Here is a 25577-nt window from a genome sequence, read left to right on the forward strand (position 1 = left end):
ACCCTCAAAAGGCTCACATTTAGTTGAGACCACAGACATATGTACAACTCTAAATCATGCAAGATAGGCTACGATAAAAAGCCATCACAGAATTAAAAATACAGCATGGTGAGTCACAGGGGAGGGAGATTAATTCTCATTAGAGTCCTCAAAAGAGGTCGAGTTTCAAAGGAAAGTTACAGTCAACTCCGAAGTCTTGGAATGCCATGTTAAGCGAGTCTGAACTTTATTATATATGCAAGAGGGAACAATGTTTTCAACATTTAATAAAGCAAAAGTGCTCAAAAATATAAGGTCCATTAATCCAATGAAATCATCCTGGTGCACTGGTATGCCCCAGCCGCTGTGCCAGTTTTTGTGTCCTTGGTTGGTAAGTGTTACCTCTTTGTCTCTTTCCTTCCATAATCAGGGTTATGGTCAATTTTGGCTGTTCAACACAACTAAGAAGAAGAGAGCTCTGGTGACAACAAAGTAACCTGTGCAGAAAAGTCTTTTAAAACCTACAGATATTAAGGGGTCTTGACTGGGTTAGTTGGTTAAGCATCTGCCTTCAGCTCAGGTCATGATCGCAAGGTCCTGGGATCAAAACCCGCATAGGGCTCCCTGCTCTGCGGAGGGGGTCTTCTCTTTCTCCTTCTGCCCCCACTCATTCTCTCCCTCAAATGCATAAAATTTAAAAAAAAAACCCTACAAATATTAAATCCCTTCCTTTTATGGCAACTAGACCTTAGCGATTTCAATTAATTTTGTTTCTTTGGGGGAGCAGGCATTTTGGATTATGTCATTCAAATCACCAATGGCATTCACGATCTCGAACAAAGAATTCAGAAAGCTAAGGACAATGTGGAAGAGATTCAAAACATCATGAAAACATGGGTGTCTCCGATATTTAAGAGAAAAGACGGAAAAAAGGAATGCCTTCTTTCCATGGACGATCAGCATGATCGGATGGAAAAATATTACCATCTCATCAAAGAATCTGGACTTAAGATTCACGCCCTCGTGCAGGTAATAACCGGCCTCTCAGATACACATACCACTAGCTGAGGGAGGGCACGGGGAATTGTGTTTGGGTGTGAGAAATGATTTCAGCAACAGACGCCGTGTCTTCTGCATTCAGGGACGGAGGTGTATAGTGACAGCAAGAGAACTAAAGCTAACCGCTAGGAAGAGAGGCAAGACATTCTGGTATCAGCATGTCAAAATTAATACTTTTTTAATGGTTGTTAAGACACTGGCATGACTTAAGTCCCACGCCAGACTCCAAGGAGATAGAAGGATGTTCCCAGTGCAGAACCCTAAATTAGCATCCTTACTAACCTGCCCCAACTTGCCACACAGCCCAGTGTGGGCCCCCAGCAGCGTCCCTGTCACCCAGCTCTATCAGCCCGGGGACGTGGAAGATGAGCCTGGTCTCCCTGCCTGCCTTTAGTAAAGAGAAGCTGTGCAGGCACCTGTACTTGACGCAGCAAGGCTCTGCCCCGCCTGTGATCAGGGCAGCCTTGGGTCTGCTGTCAATGACCGGACCATGGATGGGAGCTCTAAGTGGCCACCAGCTTCAGCCCTACCCCAGCCACCTTCACCAGCTGTTTCTGGCAGGTTGATCTCAAGCCCAAAGTCAGTACCGAGCCACAGTTGACATTTGGGATGATTTGTGGTCTGAGGCACGTGACCTGTACTTTGGACTTGGTTGATTTTCTTCATCTGTCTTCTAGTTCATTAATTTCTGCTGTTTGTTCTTTAGCCTTTCTTTTCTTAATTTGGGGTTATGATGCCCATCTTCCCCCGCCCTACCAACCTCCAAGGGCAGAAACTTAGGGTACAGATTTTAAGTCTTTCTTCTTTTTTAATACAAGCATTTGACATAATTTTCCTTGTTAGCTGTGCTGTAGTTGCATTCCCCAAATTTCACAGGCCTCATTTCCGTTGTCATTCAGCCTTAAATTCTTTTGGCTTGTGACTCATACTTTAACTCAGTGGTCGTTGAGAAGCGCATGGCTTCATTTCGCCATGTTCGGGGCTTCTCTGGATAGCCCTATGAAATTTAATGTTGAGTTCAGTCCCAGTGTGATCAGCGAGAGTACTCTCAAAGATCTGAATTATCGGGAACTCACTGAGACTTCTTCCGTGACCTACAAGTCTGTCTATCGATGGCATGTTCCTTGCACACTTGACAATACATTATTCTTTCATTGTTGGGCATAGTGTCCTATAAATATCAAGTAGTTCAAAGTGGCTGATAGTATTGTGCAGATCTTCTGTATGGTTTCTGAATTTTTTGTCCATTCGTTCTACCAGTTACTGAAGGTAGAGTGCTAAAAGCTCAGCCTGTGACTGTAAATGATGATTTGTCAAAGTCTTCAGTGTGGTCAGAGTTCTCATCAAGTATTTGATGTTGTTGACTTTTTTTCTTTTTAAAAAGATTTATTTGGGCGCCTGGGTCGCTTAGTGGGTTAAGCCGCTGCCTTCAGCTCAGGTCATGATCTCAGGGTCCTGGGATCGAGTCCTGCATCGGGCTCTCTGCTTAGCAGGGAGCCTGCTTCCCTCTCTCTCTCTCTCTGTCTGCCTCTCCGTCTACTTGTGATCTCTCTCTGCCAAATAAATAAATAAAATCTTTTAAAAAATTTTAAAAAATAAAAAGATTTATTTATTTTATGGGGGGAGGGGCAAAGGGAGGGGCGGGAGGGTCTTAAGCAGACTCTGCACAGAGCATGGAGCCCGATGCGGGGCTCGATCTTGAGACTCTGAGATCATGACCTGACAAGAGTCAGATGCTTCATCAAGGGAGCCACCCCAGTGTCCCTTGATGCTCTTCTGTTACAAACACATTTATAATTATTATAACTTCCTGATGAATTGACCACTTTATACTCATGAAATTCTCTTTTTATTTCTCAGAATACTTCCTTGCCCTGAGGCTTCTTTTTTCCTGTTAATGTTCTCGTCTTACCTTCCAGATTCATCATTCCTTCTTCGTCCTGCCTATTGTCCTGCCCTTCTACGTTCGACCTGTTTGTTTCCTCAGATTCGAAATTCTTCTCTTACAGACCGTATAGTAGAGACTCACTTTACTAACAACTTTGCCGTTTAACTGGAATGTTCAGACGATGACACCGAACGTAATTATTGGTATGATTGGATTTAGCTCACCATTTTGCTGTTTCCTATTTGCTCATGTCTGTTTTGCTTTTCTGTTCTTGCTTTCCTACCTTCTTGTTATTAACCATTTTTTAAAAAATAGTCTGATTTCTCAATGGGCATTGCATCCTGTGCATGACATTTGCTGTGGTTGTTCTGGGTTTCAGTAGGTCTCAAATGAATCACCATCAGCTTCAGAATTTTCCTGTGAAATGTTTTCAGTGTGGTTCAATTTGACTCTGACTCTTGATTTTGGCTCAGGTCATGATCCCAGAGTCCTGGGATCGAGTCCCAGATCGGGCTCCTTGCTCATCAGGAAGCCTGCTTCCCTCTCTCTCTCTCTGCTTGTGCTCTCTCTCTCTCTCTGACAAATAAATAAAATCTTTTAAAAAAATAAATATACTTTTTAAGAAATATAAAAGAACTCAAGAAAAAATATTTATAGTATTTTATATTCACCCATATACTCACCATATCTAGATTTTTTTTTTTTTCTTTCTTGGAAAATGGACCTCCCACCTGTGGTCATTTCTCTGCAGCCTAAATGATGAAGAACTCCCTTTAGTTTTTCTTGCAGATCCAGTCTACCAATGACACGTGTTCTCAGTTTTTGTTTCTCTGACACGTCCTTATTTCACTTTTGTTTTTGAAGGATAGTTTCATTGGCTATAGAATTCTACATCGATAGTTTTATTTGTCTTAACAAAAGTTATTTTCTTGTCTCCTCCCCTCCCCAATGTTTCTGAGGAGAAGCCAGCCGTAATTTGTGTCTTTGTTCCTCTCTATATAATGTATTGTTTCTCTCAGGCTGCTTTTAATAGATTCTTTTCTTAATCTTTGTATTTTTTTTTTCCCGTCTCACTGCAATGTGCCCAGATAGGTCTGCTTTCTGTTCACCCAGCTCGGAGTCTGTGAACCTCTCGAACCTGTTTTTCATCAGCTTTGAGGAGTTTTAAATCAAGTTATGACACTCTTATCTGCTAATCCCAACATCTATTTTATTTTCTGAGTCGTCTTTTTTTTTTTTTAATGTGACAGAGGTTAATTTTTCTCTCACATAAAATCAATCTGAGGAAGCAGCATTGCAGAATTGGTATGGCAGTTATTTGCTGAGTCTGTTTTTTGTGATGATTTCCCCTCTCGGTTAAATGTCCCAGTTCCCTGCTCCTTGGCCTGTCTAGTAATTTTTGTGGTTGTGGTGGTGGTTGTTCTGTTCCAGCCATGTTGGAGGCCACTTTAGAGCAGAGTTGTTACTTCCCTTAAGGAGTTTGCATGTTTCCTCTGACAGGCAGCGAACCTACCGGTGGGTCGGCTTCTTCCTGCTGAGGTTCGATGTTAAGCTTTGTGAAGATGGGGTCTAAGGAGACCATATTCTAGGGCAGCCCTAACCCCCAAAGGATGGTGTTTCTGGGGTCTCGGCAACACTCTGAGCCATCTGTCAGGTCTTCTGCTACTTTGGATAGAACATGAACGTTGCCCAGTGCACCCTACCACCGCCCGATCTCCGTGCAGCTTACAACTGTGCTCCGCCCAGCCTTACAGAGTCTGGCTCCCGGGATGTGCGGCTTCATGTTCAAAGATTCAAGGAGACTCCGTGATCTCTGTAGCCCCAAAACCTCCATTGCCTTTTTTTTTTTTTTTTTTTTATCCTGCCTGGCAGGAAGGATGTCTGTCATTGTGGTCCTCTTTCCTGAGCCACGGGCACAGTTTGGCAGGTGCCTCTAGGTAGAAAGTCAGGGGGTTGCAAAGCTCAACTTGAGGACTTCCTTCTCTGAAGGATCGCATCCCTGTTCTCTAGTTGCCGTCAAAGAACTGTTTCTTGGGAAAGTCTGATCTCATTCCTCTGTCTTGGCTAGAATCAGAAACTCAAGGCATTTCTTTTCCTAGTGCACGGAAATTCCAACATTTCTGCTCCTTAGACCATAGTAGAGTTCAGGTAAAACGTGGAAATGTAGAGATAGCCATTCTGATGGTGTGACATTAGGGAGGAGATTGAACAACTACACAAAGCAGTCATAAAACAGAAATATTTAAAAAAATAAAAAGCAGACAGACACACTTAATAACATCTGAGAGCAACTCGATGTTGTCACTGTCTTGTGATTTGCATGGTGATGGGCTTTAAATCATTAAAAAAATTGTCTATCTACTTTGGAAGGAAAGAGGTAGGTAATGTATTTTAGACATTTTAGAGTTTTGTCACGTAAAGACAGGATCATGAGGGTTTTTATTTTTTTAATCCAGGGGGTTTATACATGGAAATGTTTGTAAAGGGGTGTGCGTCACCTAAAATATGTACTTCTTTCTGCAAAGTAGTTAGCATTTTGTTTGAAGATCTGGGATAAATGGGAAGTTGATGTCAGAAGGCTTGGTAATGAAAATGGTGATGAGTAAGTGGGATGTCTGTGCCATCCCATCAGGTTTTGGGGGCGGGGAGCACACATGTGTTCCTTTATGTAAATGCATTTTCTTTTTTCCCTCTCTTTAGAGAGGGAGGGAGAGAAAGAATCTTAAGCAGGCTCCATGCCTAGCACAGACCCTGACGCGGGGCTCGATCTCACCATGCTGAGATTGTGACTGGAGTTGAAATCAAGAGTCAGACATTTAACCAACTGAGTCATCCAGGTGCCCCTATATGTATGCATTTTCTAAGTCATTCAGCATGGTGGCCTTTAGTAGTAAGTGCCCCGAACAAAACACTCCAGCTCATTTCTAAGGACTAGCCAGGAAATGGTTTACTTGCTTGAACCCCAAATTTATTACATGCCTTGAATCCTAAAGCCCTCTACCCCTAGCACCCCTTCCTCTCTCTGCCCTAACTTCTGCCTTGATATAGTTTCTTCCACAGCATACCCATCAACACTTATCAATCACACCCTGTGTCCCATTTTTCCTGGGAAAGTGGCCTGACCCCATCCTTCTTTCTCGGGGACAGGATGAAACCCCCATAGTCCCTTCACGTATTAAGTTCATGTTCCTTTCACTCAGTGGTTATACCCATTAGACAGAATGGATTCTATATATGTGTAATAGCAAACTCCCCCCCCAGTGTTGTTTTTTCCCTATTAATGATAACTAGACCAGCCCTTCCATATTATTAAACATGGTTTAAATCCATTCTTCTCTGTTTCATAGGAAAACCTAGGTCTATTTGCAGCAGACCCAACCTCTGATATCTGGAAGACTTACCTCAGCTACATTGATGAGATGTTGCTGGATGGATTTTTTCTTGCCATTGAGTGCTCCCTCAAGTACCTCCTGGAAAACACTGGTATTTACTGGCTTAGGGACGTGTGTTATTACTGGAAAGATAACAGTAGCACCTGTTGATGAAAAGTGAAGTGTGATCGAGTGCTTTGTGCCTTTTCACAAAATGTTGCAGATGTGTTGTGAATGGTACCAAGTAAAATAGCCAGGGTGCTGAGTTTCTACATTGTTCGCAGAAAAAAAGATTTTTCTCTCTTTAAAACTCAGGTGGTAAGCCAGGCTCTAAGATAGTGAAGCCCATAACAAAAGCAAAAACCCAAGTGCCAATTGAATCTAAATAAAGCTTGATAAAGAGAATGAAGTTGGAGCAGCAGGCAACATAGTTAGTAATGGCGGCTTCCTTTGGACTTGGCTCATGGCAGTGGGAGGGGGACGTTCTGTGCCTTCAAGCTTAATGGACTCTATCTCTGTAGCCTTTTGAGAACACAGGGAGGTTGTCGCCAGGTTAAGTGAAAGAACTTAACTTGCCTCTGTGTGAAAAGAGGCAAGCTGGGGATGAGGTAGTTTTTGCAAGGAAAAGGAATATTGAGATTGTGGGCTTTCTCTGAAGCTGTTAAAAAAAAATAGCTTTGAATTTGTGATGGAAAAACTGAGTTAAGGTACACAGGGCCAACCTTGGCTAGTAAGTGGTGGGATGGAAAGAGAGGAAGAGTTGACGCTTCGTGTTCTAGTAGATTCTGAGGAGCTTGGTGTAAGGGTCCCATTGGCGAAGTTGTCAGAATGGAAAGGCTGAGGTGAATAGCTTGAAGCCAGAGGATGAAGGCGTTTAAGAGAGTTTAAGGTGTCAAGTCCAACCCAGGGAAAGAAAGAAAATCCAGTGGTAAGATGGGTAAGTCACAATCCATGTCCTGATACCCACCCAGCCCAAATAAGAGGGCATGAGGATACTGGGCTGAGGATACAGAGGGAAGCAAGGCCAGCTCTGGGTGTAGCGAAGATGGGCAAACCTTAGTAGGTGGAGTGGCTGAGGTCAGAGACATGCTCTTTGTCTGCAGGGTGCTCCACAAAAGGATATGGGGCAGCAAGAAACAGACTTCAGAAGAGTCAGCATGGTGCGGGGGGGATCACCTTCTAGAGCCTGGGGGCAAGTAGCCAGTGGGGCATGGAGCAGAGCCACTGAGACTGGAGAACTGGCTCCTAGGGACCAACAGTGTTCACCATAGTGGACCAACCAAACCTCGTCTAGCACTGGAGGTTCACAGGGCCTCAGCCATCCTCTAGAAGATTCTAGAAGTTGCCCTGGCACACTTGGCACAGGCACTGCATGGGAAATATTTCCTAAACATAGTGACTCCATGCTCGACTGATGCCTATCCAGCTCTCCCGATCTGGACTGTCTGAGGGGGAGCAAGAGGATGGAGAGGGCATGGTGTGGTCCTTCAAGATTGCCAAAGTGACTTTCTCTCCATGGAACTGGCGGAAAGGAGAAAGGTACTTTCTTCATGATATAGAATGGGCAGGAGCTGGACTTGGCAGGTGCTGGAGTCAAGGAATTCTAGATGAAATTTTGAAGGTACTGGTTCTCTAAGCGGGGAGGAGAAGGAACCTAGGAAGGGTAGCCTCTGAGAAGAAGAAAAGCACTGTGACCCTTTGCATAGCCCAGCTGGACCGCTCTTTCCTTCCAGCCCTCCTTCAGTGTTTCCACCTTCTTGTGCTTGGTGAGCCCAATACCATTTCCACAGCTTGGGCTGGATTCCCTGTCACCTCTTAAAATGCAAACTTTGCCTAGGTCCAATGCTACCCACTCTGTCCAGAGTGCTCTTCCCCCTCTTAACCCCTAAAGTAACTGACTTGTACCAAGTTGGTGGAACCACCAAGATAATCTGACTTGTATGGTCATGATGATGTCATTGCATCGAACCTTAGGATTAAGTTCTCACAGCAGCACACGGGACAGAAATCTCTGGAGTCAAAATGGCCTCATGAGTCTTTTGCATCCTATAAATTGTATATAACCTGATCTATTAAAATTATCAGTACCTCATGCATATAGTAATACAGAACATATCATGAGTACATATGCAAATCATAGTTATTAAAAAAACTCTTCCAGGATAGTGTAATTTCTGTGCATTCCCTCCATATATGCTTTTGATGAGACACTCCTGAATCCAGGAATGCAAATTGATCAGCCCCATAATTTTGAAGGCAAGGCCTTGGTCTTATAGAGCTTTGAGTTTCCCACTGTGGCTTTAGCTGGGGTGAATGATGAAGCCGTGGTAGCCAGAACCCCATCAATATTGTGGCTTCCAAGACAAAGAGGTCTAGCCCCTAAATTCTAGATTAAGGGGAGTGCTTCTAGTTAGTGGATTGGTTCCCACCGTGCTGTGGTTCCACCACGTTCAAGGACCTTGCCTTCATTTCTTTGGTTGAGCTGGGTCACCACCACAGCCTGGCTGTCGTCCATGAGCAGGGAAGAGTGTGGAGACGGCTCCCCTGCTGTCTCCAGGGCCACAGCCACAGAAGTGGCAGCCATTGCTCTTCCCCACATGCCACCAGTGAGCTAACCCTCTTGTCAACGTGACCGCAGGCAGAGCTGGGAAAGGCAGCCACACATGCCCACTCTTCCCTCTGCTTCTGGGGGAAAGGGGTAATGGATTCCCAGGGGTTTCCACCACCCACAGCAGCCAGCACATCATGGTCTCCCAAATATTTCCACAGTCAAGGAGACCTACGAATGTAAGCGATTATTAATAAAAGTTTAAGCACCTCATCTTGTCCTTGCAACATTTCGCTCCCTGTTATATTTTGATTTAAATTTAGCAAGGCAAGTTACTCTAGCAAGTAATCAGGGACCTGTTAATTATTTATACTGTTTTTAAATTTTTTACGACTCTGGGACCACAGAATTGAAAGAGGTTCGGTTTTCATAGAAAAAGATCAGAACAGAGAGGGTGGTAACCTGTTTTTTCCTGCCAAAGCCTACTACTGAATGGCGTGTCACAGCGCACCTAGTGGCTACCTGTGGAATTGCATGGGGTGTGCCTAGAGGGAAATCAGCTGCTTTGGAGAAATGAGCTTTGCACAATCAACCTGTTCTCAACTAGAGGCCATTCCGCATCCCCTCACCTCCGCCCTGTCATTCCCCCAACCTAGGAATTTGGGAATGTGGAAGGGGACTGGTTTGGGTTGTCCAGTCCCTGGGACATGCCCTCCAAGGACAGGAGGGTAAATGTCCTACAATGCCCAGCACAGCCCAGCGCAAGAATTGGCCTATTCAAAATGTCATTGGTTCCCCTGTTGGTAAACACTGCAAGACTGTTATCCTCACCTTTTCTTGGGCGGGGGGAGGAGTTAGCAAATTTTACATTTCCATTTTCCTCTACCGAAACAGCTTAGAGCAAGGAAAGAAATATTCAGAGCACTTTAAAAACAGGTACTGCCCTGCGCCCATTTTAACCATTCTTGTTTTTGTGTGAGCATGCTTTCCTTGTTTTTCAGAAAATAAGGCAGGCCTCACCCCGATATTTGAAGCCCAGCTGAGCTTAGCCATACCGGAATTAGTTTTCTCTCCGTCCTTGGAGTACGGGGTGAAGGGCGGTTTCTATGATGCTGTTGAGGGTCTGGTCACCAGCATTTTTGGAATATCGTCCCTCGTGCCGCGGCTTTCCCCCCAGAAAGGCTCTCCCCACTACCAGGTACTAACCAGCAAGCCCCTCCCACCGGCTGCCAGCCTAATCTGCAGACTTCTGGCAAAGGCTAGGCCTAACCCCGTGCTGTTGCCTCGCCCCTCCCCCAGGCGGACATGGAGGGCATGGCCCACTTGGTGAGAATGAGGAGTGCGCTCCTGGACAGGGTGCAGAGTGTGCTGGCCCTCTGCTGCAATTATCGTAACGCCTTCAGCCAGTACTCCTACCTGTACGTGGAGGACCGGGGAGAGACTCTGAGCCAGTTTCTGCTGTATGGGCGTGTCCTCACCCCTGAGGAGATGGAAGCCCACGCAGAAGACGGCATTCCGGAGAATCCTCCTCTTCTGCATCAGTTTAAGGCCCAGATCGACTCCTATGAAAACCTCTATGAAGAGGTGTGCAGGCTGGAGCCCATCAAGGTGTTTGATGGCTGGATGAAAATTGACCTCCGACCCCTGAAAGCGACCCTGCTCAATGTCATCAAGAGGTGGAGCCTCATGTTCAAACAGCATCTCGTTGACTTTGTCACCAACAGGTACTACCGCTGTTCTGGTTTCCTCCAGCCTCCCAGGCTGTGGGGGACACCCTGGTTTTCATTTCTCCCCAATGGCTTCATTGGTTCAATCAAAAATGAAAACAGCTGGTTGAGGTTCCAGGCCCTTGGTTACCGGTGATGACTTTGGTTCTGCCCTTCCCTCAGTTCACCAGATGAGGCCTCCTTTTCTGTTATTTTCCATTTGGTGCCCCGTGTGTGAAAAGCACCCAGGAGGTGGTAAATAATGTTCTAGGTGATAATAGAGCTCCGAGCTCCCTTTGCCACCCTAACTGAGAAATCTCTTTAAGCCTGGAAAACAGAGGGGGTCTCATGGGCCTCCTAGATTTTATTTCTACCCCTTGCTTCTTGTCTCTAATTATCCAGCTGTACCAAGGGCAAGTCACTGAGTCCCCACACCCCCCGATGCCTGTCTGTGCTATCCTAGCCATGGGACAGACTGGATCTGCCATGGTCTGTTCCCCTGAGCACTTCAACTATCCAGCACCTGCATATCTGCCACCATTAGAAGCTCAGCTACCACCCCAGTCAGAAGCCTGTGGCAGCAGGTGTGGGGGGGAAGGCACGGCCCTTCTGTGCAGCCCTCCTGCTTTGGGTGTCAGCTGTGGCCCCAGGAAAGCCAACCTGACCCCTTCCTTGAGTTTGGGGTGGTCTTGCTTAATGCTACTGCTGCCCTGCTCACTGATCTAGCCCTGGGAGCAGAAGGGAAATGGTCCCCCCATCAAGGATGGGTCTATTTGTAAATGAATTCTAAGAGATTTGCAAGGGTGATGATCCTCCTGCTCTACGAAACTGCAAGAGAGCATTGTGAGATGGTTTAAGTGGATTTCCCCAGTGTTTTATTTTATTTTTATTTTATTTCACAGAGAGAGAGATTACAAGTAGGCAGAGAGGAAGGCAGAGAGAGAGAGGAGGAGGCAGACACCCTGCTGCACAGAGAGCCAGATGCGGGGCTCGATCCCAAGACCCTGGGATCATGACCTGAGCCGAAGGCAGAGGCTTTAACCCACTGAGCCACCCAGGCACCACTCCCTGGTGTTCTTTAAGAAGAGCCCAGTTTCATGTGTCTGTTAGCCATTTGTATGTCTTCTTTGGAGAAGTGTCTGTTCACATACTCTGCCCATTTTCTGACTTGATTATCTGTTTTCTGGGTGTTGAGTTTGAGAAGTTCTTTATAGATCTTGGTTGGATATCAGTCATCAGGGAAAATCAAATCAAAACAACATTGAGATACCACATTACACCAGATAGAATGGCAAAAATCCACAAGGCAAGGAACAATATATTTTGGAGAAGTTGTGGAGAAAGGGGAACCCTCTTACACTGTTGGTGGAAATCCAAATTGGTGCAGCCACTCTGGAAAACAGTGTGGAGGTTCCTCAAAATATCAAAAATAGAGCCACCTTATGAAATGGCAATAGCACTACTAGGAATTTACCTCAAAGATACAGATGTAGTGAAAAGGGCCATATGCACCCCAATGTTCATAGCAGCAATGTCCACAATCGCCAAACCGTGTAAGGAACCGAGATACCCTTCAACAGATGAATGGATAAAGATGGGGTCCATATACACAATGGAATATTACTCAGCCATCAGAAGGGATGAATACCCAACTTTTGTATCAACAGGGATGGGACCAGAGGAGATTATGCTGAGTGAAATAAATCAAGCAGACAAAGTCAATTATCATGGTTTCACTTATTTGTGAACCATGAGGAATAGCATGGAGGACATTAGGAGAATGGAAAAGTGAAGGGGGAGAAATTGGAGGGGAGATGAAACTTGAGAGACTATGGACTCCGGGAAACAAAAGGAGGGTTTTAGAAGGGAGGGTGGTAGGGAATGGGTGAGCCTGGTGACAGGTATTAAGGAGGGCACGAATTACATGGAGCACTGGGTGTTCTACACAATGAATCATGGAACACTATATCAAAAACTAATGATGTACTGTATGCTGACTAACATAACACAATAATTTAAAGAATAAATAAAAAGAATAAAAAAGAAGAGCCCAGTTTCCCAACATTCACAAGAACTGCAGCTCACTGAGGAACTGAGAGACAAGAAAGGAAAACACTGGGAAGAGGTGGGGTAGAAACAGAGATGTCTCTGAGTGTAGCTGCTTCATAGTCCCTCCTCAAGGGTGGGTCTGGCCTTCCAAGGACATGGAGGCATGTTTCAAATTGTAGGTCTTACTATTATTTATGTGTGGCTGGGCCAGCCAAGAGACTCAATGGGAAATGACTGCCATTGGAAAGGTAGTTGGTTATACTCAGATTCTAAGATGACAAGACACACTATGTCCTATGGGGCTACACAGGGTGGCACTAGGGTCAATCAGGCAGAGGCAATGATGGGAAAACGGGGGCAGGAGACTTTATTGTGCTTCCCATGGGGAATAAAATCATTAAGATAGGGTCAGCGGGATGAGAATGGGCCCTTTTGAGTGATCTCAGCAGACTCTGGGATCAGAGGGCCACTGTCTAGTTTTTTGGTTCCTGGTCCTAGAGTGACTAAGGTAGGTATGTAGTGGTCTGGAGTGTGATAGCCAGATGGAGGAGATGGTTGGAGACACGAATGGACTCCGGTTTGATTGGTTTGCATAGGAGAGGCATGCTCGAAGGCAAATCACTTTTAGCTCCTCTAGGAACTGGTCCACCAGGTCTGGGAAAGGAGGAAGTCCTTTCCCTAGGGTGGGTAAGACCTCAGAGTACACGGCTGATACAGGATACAGTGATGGCAGTGGCCAGGTGCCTCAACCAGGTACGGCTTCATAGGATCTGCTGGTAGGGGTAATAGGATAAAGGCACAGAGTTCTTGTCCTCAGTGCCTCCCAGTGCTGTCAGTGTGTGGTCCATATTTGGCATTCCTGTGATCATGAAGAAAGTGGCTCATCTTTGTATGTTTGTGGTCAGTTTCATGCTTCCCCTTCTTTGCCCGTATGGAGCTCTTGCCCACTTTTGTGCAGACTCTATTTTTTCATGTATGATAATTAGAATCTTTTCTTTTTGATATTTGATATATACTGGGTGTAATCCTATGCTAATTGTATATATTGCAAATCCAGTCGCCCTTTGAGTGGCCTGACTTCCCACCGCCTTTACAGTATGTTTGCCTCATCACATAGCCCAAGGAGTTCATCTTTTCTCTAACATCGTATCCTTTTGTCTTGTTACATAAATCCCTTTCACCCTGAGATCCTAGTGATGCTCTCCTATGCCCTTTCCTAAAAGGTTTGTGGTTTTATATTTCTCATTCCATAACTCCTTGTCTGCTGTTGCCTTGTATGACAAAGTCCTAATTGCTCTAGTTTTGTCCTAAATCTCAGTACCTAGCAGGGCAAGTCCCTGCCTTGTTCATTGTCATTAAGACTGTCTCCAGGATTCTTGGCTCTGGCTATTCTATGAAAATTGATAAAAATCCATTTGTAGGAGAAGAAATATGTTGGGATTTTGATTATATTTGCAGTGACTATAGTTTGATTTGAGGACAATGGTCGTCCTTCTTCACAGAGTGTTCCTGCCCAAGAACACGTCATCTTTCCATTTCTGTATGCCTTTAATGTCTTTCAATGACATTTTGTAATCATTACCTTTAAAATAAGCCTCATGACTTTAAGATTCATTCCTAGGTACTTTAATTTCGGGCTTCTGGTACAAACGATATTTTAAAAATCGTATTTTCTGTGGAAATGGAATTGATTTCTGTCTATTGATTTTGTATCAACCATCTCCGCTAAATTAACTTATTAATTGCAGTAAGTTAGCAGCACACTCTTTTGGATTTGCTGTTAACATAGTCATCATCTACAAATTTATGATAGTTTTATTTCTTCCTTCTCAGTGTTTTTATTTTTAATACATTTTATCACTATTTTTTTCTTGCCACACTGGCTAGGACTTGAGGTTTATTGTTGAATAAAGCGATAATGACAGGTACCCTTATCTTGTCCGATCTTAAAGGGGAATGCTACAACATTTCACCACTAAGCATAACATTTGTTGTGAGGTTTTTTGTTGCGTTTTTTTAAAATATTTTATATATTTATTTGAGAGAGAGAGAGAGAAAGCAAGCAGAGAAAGAAGCAAAAGGAGAGGGACAAGCAGAGTCCACCCTGAGCATGGAGCCCAGTGTGGGGCTTGACCCAATAACACTGAGATCATGACCTGAACTGAAATCCGAAGTTAGATGCTTAACCAATGGAGTCACCCAGGCGCCTCTTGCTATGGGTTTTTGTGGATTCTATTTATGGAATTTAAAAAGTTCCTTTATTTTTTTTAAGTTTATTTTTTATTTTTAGTAATCTCCATACCCAGTGTGGGGCTCAAACTCACAACCCCCAAGATCAAGAGTCACATGCTCTCCCAACTGAGCCAACCAGGGGCCCCTAAAGAAATTCCCTTCTATTCCTAATTTGTTAAGGGGATTTAACATAAACAGAAATAACATTTTATGAAGTGCTTTTTCTAACTCCGTTAAGAGAATTCTGGGTTTTTTTCCATCGAAATGTTAAAGTGGTGAATATACTGGTTTCTAGTATTAAGTCACCTGGGGTTTACTGAGAAAAGCCCAAAATCGCAACACAAAGTATTATCTTTTCCAATATACCCGCTGATTGATTTTGTTTGCAAATATATTGGTTACTGTTGCTGTGTCTCTGTTTGAGAGTAAGATTGGCCTTGACTTTTCCTTTCTCCTACTTTCTCTCAACTTGCTCTGTGGTTTTGTTAGTTTCATAAAATGAGTTAGGAAGTAATCCTTCCTGTTTATTCTCTGGAAGAGTTAGTGTAAGATTAGAACTCTCTGATCCTCGAAGATTTGATTTAAATCTCCTATTGAACATCTGGGCTCGGTATTTTCTTTCTGATGAGATGGTTACCTATAATTTCTCTAATGGTTATAGGGATATTAAGGTTTCCTATTCCTTATTAAGTCACCGTTCTATAGGAATATAGCTACTTCATGTAAATCTTTAAATTATTGTCATAACATTCATAATATTCTCTTAAATTGTTTACTCTCCCCAGAATCTATGATTATGTCCCTCTTCTCATTTCTATTCATTTCTACTTGCGCTTTCTGACTACTCTGATTAATCTTGCCAGACATTTGCAAAGAGCTATCTTATAAACTTATTGATCCTCTTTATTATAATTTAATTTCTATTTCAAAAATTTATTCTTTTATGTTTATTATGTCCATCTGTTCTTTTGGATTTATTTTTTTCCTCTTGGATAAGTTAAAGTGAATACTTTGCTTCTTCACTTTGAGCCATTTTTGTTAATGTAACAACATTTATGAATTCCTTTCTCAGTACAATTTTCCTACATCTTACAACCTTAGTATGTGATATTTCCATTAAAATTAAGTTCTAAGTATTTTTAATATCCATGATGATTTGTTCATATATGTTTAATATTTCCAGGAGCATCTGGGTGGCTGAGTGGGTTAAGCGTCTGCCTTTGGATCAGGTCATGATCCCAGGGTTCTGGGATCGAACCTTACATCAAGCTGTCTGCACAGCGGGGAGCCTGCTTCTCCCTCTCCCACTGCCCCTGCTTGTGTTCCCTCTCTTGCTCTCTCTCTCTCTCTCTCTGTCAAATAAATAAATAAATAAAATCCTTAAAAAGAAAAGTATTTCCAAACATAGGGTTCTTCGAGTGATTTTAAGATTTTAGCTTTAATTCCAGTGTAGTTAACAGTGTTATATTAGTTTCATGTGTACAATTGAGGGATTTGACAATTCTGTATATTAGTGTCTGTCACAACAAGTGTGCTCTCTAATCCTCCTCTCCTGTTTCACCCATCCCCCACCCACTTCCAATCTGGTGACCATCAATGTGTTCTCCCTAGTTAAGAGTCAGTTTCTTGTTTTGCCCCTTTGCTTTCCTTAGTTCGTTTGTTTTGTTTCTTAAATTCCACATATGAGTGAAATTTGTCTTTCTCAGATTGACCTGTTTTGCTTAGCATTATGTTACCTAGCTCCATATCCACATTGTTGCAAATGGTGAGGTTTCATTCTTTTTTATGACTAATATTCCATTCTGTATATAGACCACATCTTCTTTATCCATTCGTCTGTCGATGGACACTTGGTTGCTTCCATAGTTGGGCTACTGTGTATAATGTTGCCATAAATGTAGGGCGGCATATAGGCTTTCAAATTAGTATTTTGTATTTTGGGGGTAAATACCCAGTAGTGCAATTACTGGATCACAGGGTGATCACTCAAAAACACTATTTTTGAGTGTTTGAGGAACTTGCGTACTGTTTTCTACAGTTCACGTTCCTACCAACAATGTGAGGTTTCCCCTTTCTCCACATTCTCACCAACAACTGCTGTTTCCTGTATTGTTGATTTTAGCCATCCCAACAAGTGAGGTGATGTCTCATTGTAGTTTTGATTGATATTTTCCCGACGCTGAGTGATGCCCAGCACCTTTTCATATGTCTGTTGGCCATCTGTATGTCTTCTCTGCAGAAATGTCTATTCATGTCTTCTGCCCATTGTTTTAAAATTTTTTTTCCAATTTATTTATTTTCAGAAAAACAGTATTCATTATTTTTCCACCACACCCAGTGCTCCATGCAAGCTGTGCCCTCTATAATACCCACCACCTGGTACCCCAACCTCCCACCCCCCCGCCACTTCAAACCCCTCAGATTGTTTTTCAGAGTCCATAGTCTCTCATGGTTCATCTCCCCTTCCAATTTACCCAAAAGCACATACCCTCCCCAATGTCCATAACCCTACCCCCCTTCTCCCAACCCCCCTCCCCCCAGCAACCCACAGTTTGTTTCGTGAGATTAAGAGTCACTTATGGTTTGTCTCCCTCCCTATCCCATCTTGTTTCATGGATTCTTCTCCTACCCACTTAAGCCCCCATGTTGCATCACCACTCCCTCATATCAGGGAGATCATATGATAGTTGTCTTTCTCCGCTTGACTTATTTCGCTAAGCCTGATACGCTCTAGTTCCATCCATGTTGTCGCAAATGGCAAGATTTCGTTTCTTTTGATGGCTGCATAGTATTCCATTGTGTATATATACCACATCTTCTTGATCCATTCATCTGTTGATGGACATCTAGGTTCTTTCCATAGTTTGGCTATTGTGGACATTGCTGCTATAAACATTCGGGTGCACGTGCCCCTTTGGATCACTACGTTTGTATCTTTAGGGTAAATTCCCAGTAGTGCAATTGCTGGGTCATAGGGCAGTTCTATTTTCAACATTTTGAGGAACCTCCATGCTGTTTTCCAGAGTGGTTGCACCAGCTTGCATTCCCACCAACAGTGTAGGAGGGTTCCCCTTTCTCCGCATCCTCGCCAGCATCTGTCATTTCCTGACTTGTTGATTTTAGCCATTCTGACTGGTGTGAGGTGATATCTCATTGTGGTTTTGATTTGTATATCCCTGATGCCGAGTGATATGGAGCACTTTTTCATGTGTCTGTTGGCCATCTGGATGTCTTCTTTGCAGAAACGTCTGTTCATGTCCTCTGCCCATTTCTTGATTGGATTATTTGTTCTTTGGGTGTTGAGTTTGTTAAGTTCTTTATAGATTTTGGACACTAGTCCTTTATCTGATATGTCGTTTGCAAATATCTTCTCCCATTCTGTCAGTTGTCTTTTGGTTTTGTTAACTGTTTCCTTTGCTGTGCAAAAGCTTTTGATTTTGATGAAATCCCAAAAGTTCATTTTTGCCCTTGCTTCCCTTGCCTTTGGCGATGTTCCTAGGAAGATGTTGCTGCGGCTGAGGTCGAAGAGGTTGCTGCCTGTGTTCTCCTCAAGGATTTTGATGGATTCCTTTCTCACATTGAGGTCCTTCATCCACTTTGAGTCTATTTTTGTGTGTGGTGTAAGGAAATGGTCCAATTTCATTTTTCTGCACGTGGCTGTCCAATTTTCGCAACACCATTTATTGAAGAGGCTGTCTTTTTTCCATTGGACATTCTTTCCTGCTTTGTCGAAGATTAGTTGACCATAGAGTTGAGGGTCTATTTCTGGGCTCTCTATTCTGTTCCATTGGTCTATGTGTCTGTTTTTGTGCCAGTACCATGCTGTCTTGATGATGACAGCTTTGTAATAAAGCTTGAAGTCCGGAATTGTGATGCCACCAACTTTGGCTTTGTTTTTCAATATCCCTTTGGCTATTCGAGGTCTTTTCTGGTTCCATATAAATTTTAAAATTATTTGTTCCATTTCTTTGAAAAAGATGGATGGTACTTTGATAGGAATTGCATTAAATGTGTAGATTGCTTTAGGTAGCATAGACATTTTCACAATATTTATTCTTCCAATCCAGGAGCATGGAACATTTTTCCATTTCTTTGTGTCTTCCTCAATTTCTTTCATGAGTACTTTATAGTTTTCTGAGTATAGATTCTTAGCCTCTTTGGTTAGGTTTATTCCTAGGTATCTTATGGTTTGGGGTGCAATTGTAAATGGGATTGACTCCTTAATTTCTCTTTCTTCTGTCTTGTTGTTGGTGTAGAGAAATGCAACTGATTTCTGTGCATTGATCTTATATCCTGACACTTTACTGAATTCCTGTATAAGTTCTAGCAGTTTTGGAGTGGAGTCTTTTGGGTTTTCCACATAGAGTATCATATCATCTGCGAAGAGTGATAATTTGACTTCTTCTTTGCCGATTTGGATGCCTTTAATTTCCTTTTGTTGTCTGATTGCTGAGGCTAGGACTTCTAGTACTATGTTGAATAGCAGTGGTGATAATGGACATCCCTGCCGTGTTCCTGATCTTAGTGGAAAAGCTTTCAGTTTTTCTCCATTGAGAATGATAATCGCGGTGGGTTTTTCATAGATGGCTTTGATGATATTGAGGTATGTGCCCTCTATCCCTACACTTTGAAGAGTTTTGATCAGGAAGGGATGCTGTACTTTGTCAAATGCTTTTTCAGCATCTATTGAGAGTATCATATGGTTCTTGTTCTTTCTTTTATTGATGTGTTGTATCACATTGACTGATTTGCGGATGTTGAACCAACCTTGCAGCCCTGGGATAAATCCCACTTGGTCGTGGTGAATAATCCTTTTAATGTACTGTTGAATCCTATTGGCTAGTATTTTGGTGAGAATTTTCGCATCTGTGTTCATCAAGGATATTGGTCTATAGCTCTCTTTTTTGATGGGATCCTTGTCTGGTTTTGGGATCAAGGTGATGCTGGCCTCATAAAATGAGTTTGGGAGTTTTCCTTCAATTTCTATTTTTTGGAACAGTTTGAGGAGAATAGGAATTAGTTCTTCTTTAAATGTTTGGTAGAATTCCCCCGGGAAGCCATCTGGCCCTGGGCTTTTGTTTGTTTGGAGATTTTTAATGACTGTTTCAATCTCCTTACTGGTTATGGGTCTGTTCAGGCTTTCTATTTCTTCCTGGTTCAGTTGTGGTAGTTTATATGTTTCTAGGAATGCATCCATTTCTTCCAGATTGTCAAATTTGTTGGCGTAGAGTTGCTCATAGTATGTTCTTATAATAGTTTGTATTTCTTTGGTGTTAGTTGTGATCTCTCCTCTTTCATTCATGATTTTATTTATTTGGGTCCTTTCTCTTTTCTTTTTGATAAGTCTGGCCAAGGGCTTATCAATTTTATTAATTCTTTCAAAGAACCAGCTCCTAGTTTGGTTGATTTGTTCTATTGTTTTTTTGGTTTCTATTTCATTGATTTCTGCTCTGATCTTTATGATTTCTCTTCTCCTGCTGGGCTTAGGGTTTCTTTCTTGTTCTTTCTCCAGCTCCTTTAGGTGTAGGGTTACGTTGTGTACCTGAGACCTTTCTTGTTTCTTGAGAAAAGCTTGTACCGCTATATATTTTCCTCTCAGGACTGCCTTTGTTGTGTCCCACAGATTTTGAACCGTTGTATTTTCATTATCATTTGTTTCCATGATTTTTTTCAATTCTTCTTTAATTTCCCGGTTGACACATTCATTCTTCAGAAGGATGCTGTTTAGTCTCCATGTATTTGTATTCTTTCCAAACTTCCTCTTGTGGTTGAGTTCTAGCTTCAGAGCATTGTGGTCTGAAAATATGCAGGGAATGATCCCAATCTTTTCATACCGGTTGAGTCCTGATTTAGGACCGAGGATGTGATCTATTCTGGAGAATGTTCCATGTGCACTAGAGAAGAATGTGTATTCTGTTGCTTTGGGATGAAATGTTCTGAATATATCTGTGATGTCCATCTCATCCAGTGTATCATTTAAGGCCTTTATTTCCCTGTTGATCTTTTGCTTGGATGATCTGTCCATTTCAGTGAGGGGAGTGTTAAAGTCCCCTACTATTATTGTATTATTGTTGATGTGTTTCTTTGATTTTGTTATTAATTGGTTTATATAGTTGGCTGCGCCCACGTTGGGGGCATAGATATTTAAAATTGTTAGACCTTCTTGTTGGACAGACCCTTTGAGTATGATATAGTGTCCTTCCTCATCTCTTATTATAGTCTTTGGCTTAAAATCTAATTGATCTAATATAAGGATTGCCACTCCTGCTTTTTTCTGATGTCCATTAGCATGGTAAATTCTTTTCCACCCCCTCACTTTAAGTCTGGAGGTGTCTTCGGGTTTAAAATGAGTTTCTTGGAGGCAACATATAGATGGGTTTTGTTTTTTTATCCATTCTGATACCCTGTGTCTTTTGATTGGGGCATTTAGCCCATTAACATTCAGGGTAACTATTGAGAGATATGATTTTAGTGCCATTGTATTGCCTGTAAGGTGACTGTTACTGTATATTGTCTCTGTTCCTTTCTGATCTACCACTTGTAGGCTCTCTCTTTGCTTAGAGGACCCCTTTCAGTATTTCCTGTAGAGCTGGTTTGGTGTTTGCAAATTCTTTCAGTTTTTGTTTGTCCTGGAAGCTTTTAATCTCTCCTTCTATTTTCAATGATAGCCTAGCTGGATATAGTATTCTTGGCTGCATGTTTTTCTCGTTTAGTGCTCTGAAAATGTCATGCCAGCTCTTTCTGGCCTGCCAGGTCTCTGTGGATAAGTCAGCTGCCAATCTAATACTTTTACCATTGTATGTTACAGACTTCTTTTCCCGGGCTGCTTTCAGGATTTTCTCTTTGTCACTGAGGCTTGTAAATTTTACTATTAGGTGACGGGGTGTGGGCCTATTCTTATTGATTTTGAGGGGCGTTCTCTGGACGTCCTGAATTTTGATGCTCGTTCCCTTTGCCATATTGGGGAAATTCTCCCCAATAATTCTCTCCAGTATACCTTCTGCTCCCCTCTCTCTTTCTTCTTCTTCTGGAATCCCAATTATTCTAATGTTGTTTCGTCTTATGGTGTCACTTATCTCTCGAATTCTCCCCTCATGGTCTAGTAGCTGTTTGTCCCTCTTTTGCTCAGCTTCTTTATTCTCTGTCATTTGGTCTTCTATATCGCTAATTCTTTCTTCTGCCTCATTTATCCTAGCAGTGAGAGCCTCCATTTTTGATTGAACTTCATTAATAGCTTTTTTGATTTCAACTTGGTTAGATTTTAGTTCTTTTATTTCTCCAGAAAGGGCTTTTATATCTCTGGAGAGGGTTTCTCTAATATCTTCCATGCCTTTTTCAAGCCCGGCTATAACCTTGAGAATTGTCATTTTGAACTCTAGATCTGACATATTACCAATGTCTGTATTGATTAGGTCCCTAGCCTTCGGTACTGCCTCTTGTTCTTTTTTTTGTTGTGAATTTTTCCACCTTGTCATTTTGTCCAGCTAAGAGTATATGAAGGAGCAAGTAAAATACTAAAAGGGTGGCAACAATCACAGGAAAATATGCTTTAACAAAATCAGAAGAGATCCCAAATCATGACGGGGGATTTCTCCCCCCTCACGATTGGGTGAGGGATCTCCTCTGATTGGGATCTCCTTTGATTGGGATCTCCCAATCTCTTCTGATTGGGATCTCTTCTGATTTGGGGATAAAAAGAGGTTCAAAAAGAAAGAAAGAAAAAAAAAGAAAAAAAGAATAAAAAAAAGAGATTGAATTAAAAATTCAATCAAGAATTTAAAAAAGAATTAAGAAAAAAAAAGATTGAAGAGATTAGGATCTCTTCTGATTTGGGGATAAAAAGAGGTTCAAAAAGAAAGAAAGAAAAAAAAGAATTAAAAAAAAAAGAAAATGAATAAAGAAAGTATAAAAAAGAAAAAATATATATATTAGATAATCTAGTTAAAAAACGTTAAAAAAGAAAAGGGTAAAAGTTATAAAAAATTTTAGCAGAAGAAGAGAAAAAAAAAATGAAAAAGAAAAAAATTAAATTAACTGCAAGACTAAAAAATCACAGGCAGAAAGCCATGAGTTCCGTGGTTTGTTTTCTCCTCCTCTGGAATTCTGCTGCTCTCTCCTTGGTATTGAAACTGCACTCCTTGGTAGGTGAACTTGGTCTTGCCTGGATTTCTTGTTGATCTTCTGGGGGAGGGGCCTGGTGTAGTGATTCTCAAGTGTCTTTGCCCCAGGCGGAATTATACCGCCCTTACCAGGGGCCGGACTGAGTGATCTGCTCGGCTTTGCTTTCAGGAGCTTTTGTTCCCTGAGCGCTTTCCGTAGAGTTCCGGAGGACGGGAATACAAATGGCGGCCTCCTGGTCTCCGGCCTGGAGGAGCCGAGAGCCCAGGGCCCCGCTTCCCTGTGCGCCCTCAGCGAACAGCTCCTAGTAACTCACGTCTGCCTAACCTCTGGCCGCGCTCTGAGCTCACCGAGCTTGCGACCGGTTCAAGGCAACTCCGAGCTGCGAGGTTACTGTCGGCTCTGTCTCTGCAGCCGGCTTTCCCGTTCCAATATCCGCAAGCTCTGCGACACTCAGACACCCCCGATCCTTCTGTGACCCCGCGGGACCTGAGGTCACGCCGACCCCGCGTGGGCTTCGCCCTGGTTTAGCCTCCGGAGCGATGTCCCTCAGCGGAACAGACTTTTAAAAGTCCTGATTTTGTGCTCCATTGCTCCGCCGCTTGCCGGGAGCCGGCCCCTCCCCCCGGGGTCTATCTTCCCGTCGCTTTGGATTCACTTCTCCGCCAGTCCTACCTTTCAGAAAGAGGTTGTTTTTCTGTTTCTAGAATTGCTGTTCTTCTTCTCTTCGATCTGCCGATGGATTTGCAGGTGTTTGCAATCTTTAGATAAGCTCTCTAGCTGATCTCCTGCTAGCTGAGGTAGTCTCAGCCTGCTACTTCTCCGCCATCTTGACTCCTCCCCCCGTTGTTGTTCTAAAATTTTAATTTATTTTTTAAATTTCTTTTCAGTGTTCCAGAATTCATTGTTTATGCACCACACCCAGTGCTCCATGTAATACATGCCCTTCTATAATACCCACCACCAGGCTCACCCAATCTCCCACCCCTCCCCTCCAAAACCCATAGATTGTTTCTCAAAGTCCACTGTCTCTCATGGTTCGTCTCCCCCTCCAATTTCCCCCAACTCCATTCTCTCCATCTCCCCATGTCCTCCATGTTATTCTTTATGGTCCACAAATAAGCAAAACCATATGATAATTGACTCTCTCTGCTTGACATATTTCACTCAGCATAATCTCCTCCAGTCCCATCCATATTGATACAAAAGTTGGGTATTCATCCTTTCCGATGGAGGCATAATACTCCATAGAATATATGGACCACATCTTCTTTATCCATTCATCCATTGAAGGGCATCCTGGTTCTTTCCACAGTTTGGTGACTGTGGCCATTGCTGCTATGAACATTGGGATACAAATAGCCCTTCTTTCCACAAAATCTGTATCTTTGGGGTAAATACCCAGTAGTTCTTCTGCCTGTTTTTTAATGGGATTATTTGTTTTGGGGGTATTGAGTTGTGCAAGTTCTTTGTATATTTTAGATATGAACCCTTTATTGGATATGTCCTTTGCAAATATCTTTTTCCATTCAATAGGTTGTCTTTTAGTTTTGTTGATTGTTCCCTTCTCTGTGCAGAAGCTTTTTATTTTTATGTAGTCCAACAGTTGATGTTTGCTTTTGTTTTCTGTGCCTCAGTAGACATATCTAGAAAGATATATTGCTATGGTGTTGCTATGACCAATGTCAGAGAAAGTACCGCTTGTGCTCTCTTCTAGGATTTTTATCGTTTCTGGTCTCACATTTGGGCCTCCATTTTTAGTTTATTTTTGTGTGTTGTGTGGTCTAGTTTCATTCTTTTGCATAGAGCTTTTGCATAGAGCTGCCAGTTTTCCCAGTACCATTTGTTGAAGAAACTTTTCCCCATTGCATGTTCTTGCCTCTTTTGTCAAAGATTAATTGACCATATAATCTTGGGTTTGTTATGAGACTTTCTATCCTGTTCCATTGACCTATTTGTCTGTTTTTGTGCCAGTACTATACTGTTTTGATTACTACAGCTTTGTATTATATTTTGAATTCTGGGATTGTGACCAGTTTTGTTTTGTTTTGTTTTGTTTTCTAGTTTTGTTTTGTTTTGTTTTCTTGTTTGTTTTGGCTTTATTTAGGTGCTTTTTTGGTTCCATACAAATTTGAGGATCATTTGTTCCAGTTCTGTGAAAAATGCAGATGGTGTTTTGATAGGGATTGCAATAAGTCTATAGATTGCTTTGGGTAGTATGGGCATTTTAACAATGTTTGTTCTTCCAATTCATGACCACGTAATATCTTTCCATTTGTCTGTGTCATCTTCAATTTATTTCATTAGTGTTTTATAGTTTGCAGAGTATAAGTTGTTTATCCCCTCGGTTAAGTTTATTCCTCTCTTCCCCTATGATCCTCTGCCTTGTTTCTTTAATTCTACATATCACTGAGATCATATGATAATTGTCTTTCTTTGATTGACTTATTTCACTTAGCATAATACCCTCTAGTTCCATCCATGTCATTGAAGATAGCAAGATTTCATATTTTTTTTCAAGATTTCATATTTTTTGATGGCTCTGTAATAGTCCATCATATATATATATATCTGATCTTCTTTATCCATTCATCTGTCAGTGGACATCTGGGCTCTTTCCATAGTTT

General features: G+C 42.3%; 1 protein-coding gene across 1 annotated transcript in view; it reads left to right on the top strand.

Moving 5' to 3' along the window:
• DNAH9 (dynein axonemal heavy chain 9) overlaps nucleotides 1-25577 on the top strand; it is a 334218-nt gene that overhangs the window by 45910 nt on the left and 262731 nt on the right. The window contains exons 14-17 of the mRNA XM_044249120.1: nucleotides 767-1008; nucleotides 6274-6409; nucleotides 9847-10043; nucleotides 10145-10569. Of these exons, the coding sequence (XP_044105055.1) occupies nucleotides 767-1008; nucleotides 6274-6409; nucleotides 9847-10043; nucleotides 10145-10569 (1000 nt within the window). The remainder of the gene's footprint in view (nucleotides 1-766; nucleotides 1009-6273; nucleotides 6410-9846; nucleotides 10044-10144; nucleotides 10570-25577) is intronic.

The sequence above is a fragment of the Neovison vison genome, chromosome 5 (genome assembly GCF_020171115.1).
Source record: "Neovison vison isolate M4711 chromosome 5, ASM_NN_V1, whole genome shotgun sequence".
Classification (NCBI taxonomy): domain Eukaryota; kingdom Metazoa; phylum Chordata; class Mammalia; order Carnivora; family Mustelidae; genus Neogale; species Neogale vison.